The sequence below is a fragment of the Aegilops tauschii genome, chromosome 2 (assembly GCF_002575655.3).
Source record: "Aegilops tauschii subsp. strangulata cultivar AL8/78 chromosome 2, Aet v6.0, whole genome shotgun sequence".
In the NCBI taxonomy this organism is placed as follows: domain Eukaryota; kingdom Viridiplantae; phylum Streptophyta; class Magnoliopsida; order Poales; family Poaceae; genus Aegilops; species Aegilops tauschii.
The window spans coordinates 562,597,478-562,599,308 of record NC_053036.3 but is presented as its reverse complement, the minus strand read 5'-3'; the positions used below and the strand labels follow the sequence as shown (position 1 = coordinate 562,599,308).

Genomic DNA, 1,831 nt, shown 5'->3' with positions numbered 1-1,831 from the left:
AGCTTGAGTCCAAAAAGGAATATAATTACTCCCTCCAATCCATATTAATTCTTAGTGATAAGTACAACTTTATACTAAATGAGCAACAATTAACATGGATTGGAGACAATAATGATCCATATTAATTCTGAGTGATTCGGTAGTACAACTTTATACTACTAAATGAGCAGCAATTAACATGGATCGGAGAGGGTAACAATCCATATTAATTCTCGGTGATTAATTACAACTTTGGACTAAATCGGCAACAATTAATATGGATCAATGGAGTAATTTATTAATAGCAAAATACAATATTTTTTTGGAATAAACTGCTGAAAACAAAAAGATAACGTTGGAAAAGGAAGTAATTGGCGGCAAATTTTTTTTTTGAGGGAAAACCTTTTTCATGGGTTTGTTCAGATTGGAAGATTGATATACTCATAAGGTATTATCGCATTTACGATCACGGCTATATATATGCACCAGATTTTTGTTATCAAACAACACATATATGGTAGTCGTGCCAAAAACCATGATGCGGCATTGGCAAGCTCCCTCCTGTCTCCTCGTCCTCCTCTTGGTCCTCGTCTCCTCCGACGCTTCCACTCTAGACGACACATGCAAGTCCGTCGCCGCAAGCAAGAAGGACATCGGCTACGACTACTGCATCAAGTTCTTCCAGGGCGACAGCGCCAGCGCCACCGCGGACAGGCGCGGCCTCGTCGTCATCGCCACGAAGATGACCCGAGCAGAGGCCGCGAACATCCGCAAGCGCATCGATGCCCTCAAGGCCTCGGTGACGGACAAGAAGGTCAGCGGGCGCCTCTCCGACTGCCGCATGCACTACACGGCGGCGCTGAAATGGCTCGAAGCCGCGGCGGAGGGCGTCAAGTCGGGTAATTTGCAGGACGCGAAGACGAACCTCACGGGCGTGATATTGGGCACCGACACCTGCGAGGAAAGGTTCCGCGAGCTGGGCGTCGTGTCGCCGCTGGCCGCCGAGGACGCCGAGTTCTCCAAGGGCTGCTCCATCGCTCTCGCCATAACGACCATGTTGTAGCTAAGCTAGCCGCCGAGGATGTGTGAATCTGGCTAATAGCTATGAGTCCAATGATCATTTGGATCCACCAATAAACTCTTGGAACCTGCAATTTCAGATCTTGCAAGTATGTTTGGACGGAATTTTTGTTTTCTTATAGAATTGAATTACTATTTCTCTGGAGCTTATAGAATTAATTTTGTGATTTCCTTTTTTTGTAAAGCCTATTGAATGGAAATACTCCATCTGTCCATATTTACATGCATGGCGCACTGTCTGCGTACGATCGCGCTAATGGAGGAAATGGATGTGGCCCATTAATGTTCATCCTTCTTTAGGAGATCTGATGCCATAAGAGTATCTACAACCAGACCCCCGTATCGGCCCCAAATGCTCGAGCAGGCTGCCCGGTCACTAACCAGAGGAGAAAAATAGTATCCAACCGAGTTTCCACAACCGGCCCAAACGCCTGACCCGCATCAAATCTGGGGCGAATATGGGGACGCCCGGCCGTGCCTGCAACATCGGACTGACCGCTAGGCCCGTGCCAATTCGCGCATATCCGCCCCTCCTTGCCAGACCAGCCCTCTTCTCTTCTTTGTTTGTCCTCGTTTGTACAGTCGCAAACGGTCAAGGTCAGCACCATCGGACGCCGCCCCGTGGTCATTACTTCTAGATCATCGATGAATTCACCGTGGAATGATGGCTATGAGTGGGAAAATGATTTAACTTAAAATGTCTCTTAGTGCGAAGGGCAATCAATGCTGGCTCTGTGAAGAATATGAACTGTGACTCGGCTGTTCATACCCT

The 1,831-nt window shown here is 47.5% G+C and overlaps 1 protein-coding gene across 1 annotated transcript; it reads left to right on the top strand.

The window, feature by feature from the left end:
- The first annotated feature begins 480 nt into the window (after positions 1-480).
- Positions 481-1,164, top strand: LOC109785943 (putative invertase inhibitor). Its single transcript, XM_020344536.4, has one exon. It carries the CDS (start codon positions 494-496, stop codon positions 1,040-1,042), a length of 549 nt encoding a protein of 182 aa, XP_020200125.2. The 5' UTR covers positions 481-493; the 3' UTR covers positions 1,043-1,164.
- The last annotated feature ends 667 nt before the right edge of the window (positions 1,165-1,831 follow it).

Bases quoted from the DNA above. Each gene is read 5' to 3' on its own strand.
- LOC109785943 (XM_020344536.4), top strand. From the start codon at position 494: ATGGTAGTCGTGCCAAAAACCATGATGCGGCATTGGCAAGCTCCCTCC.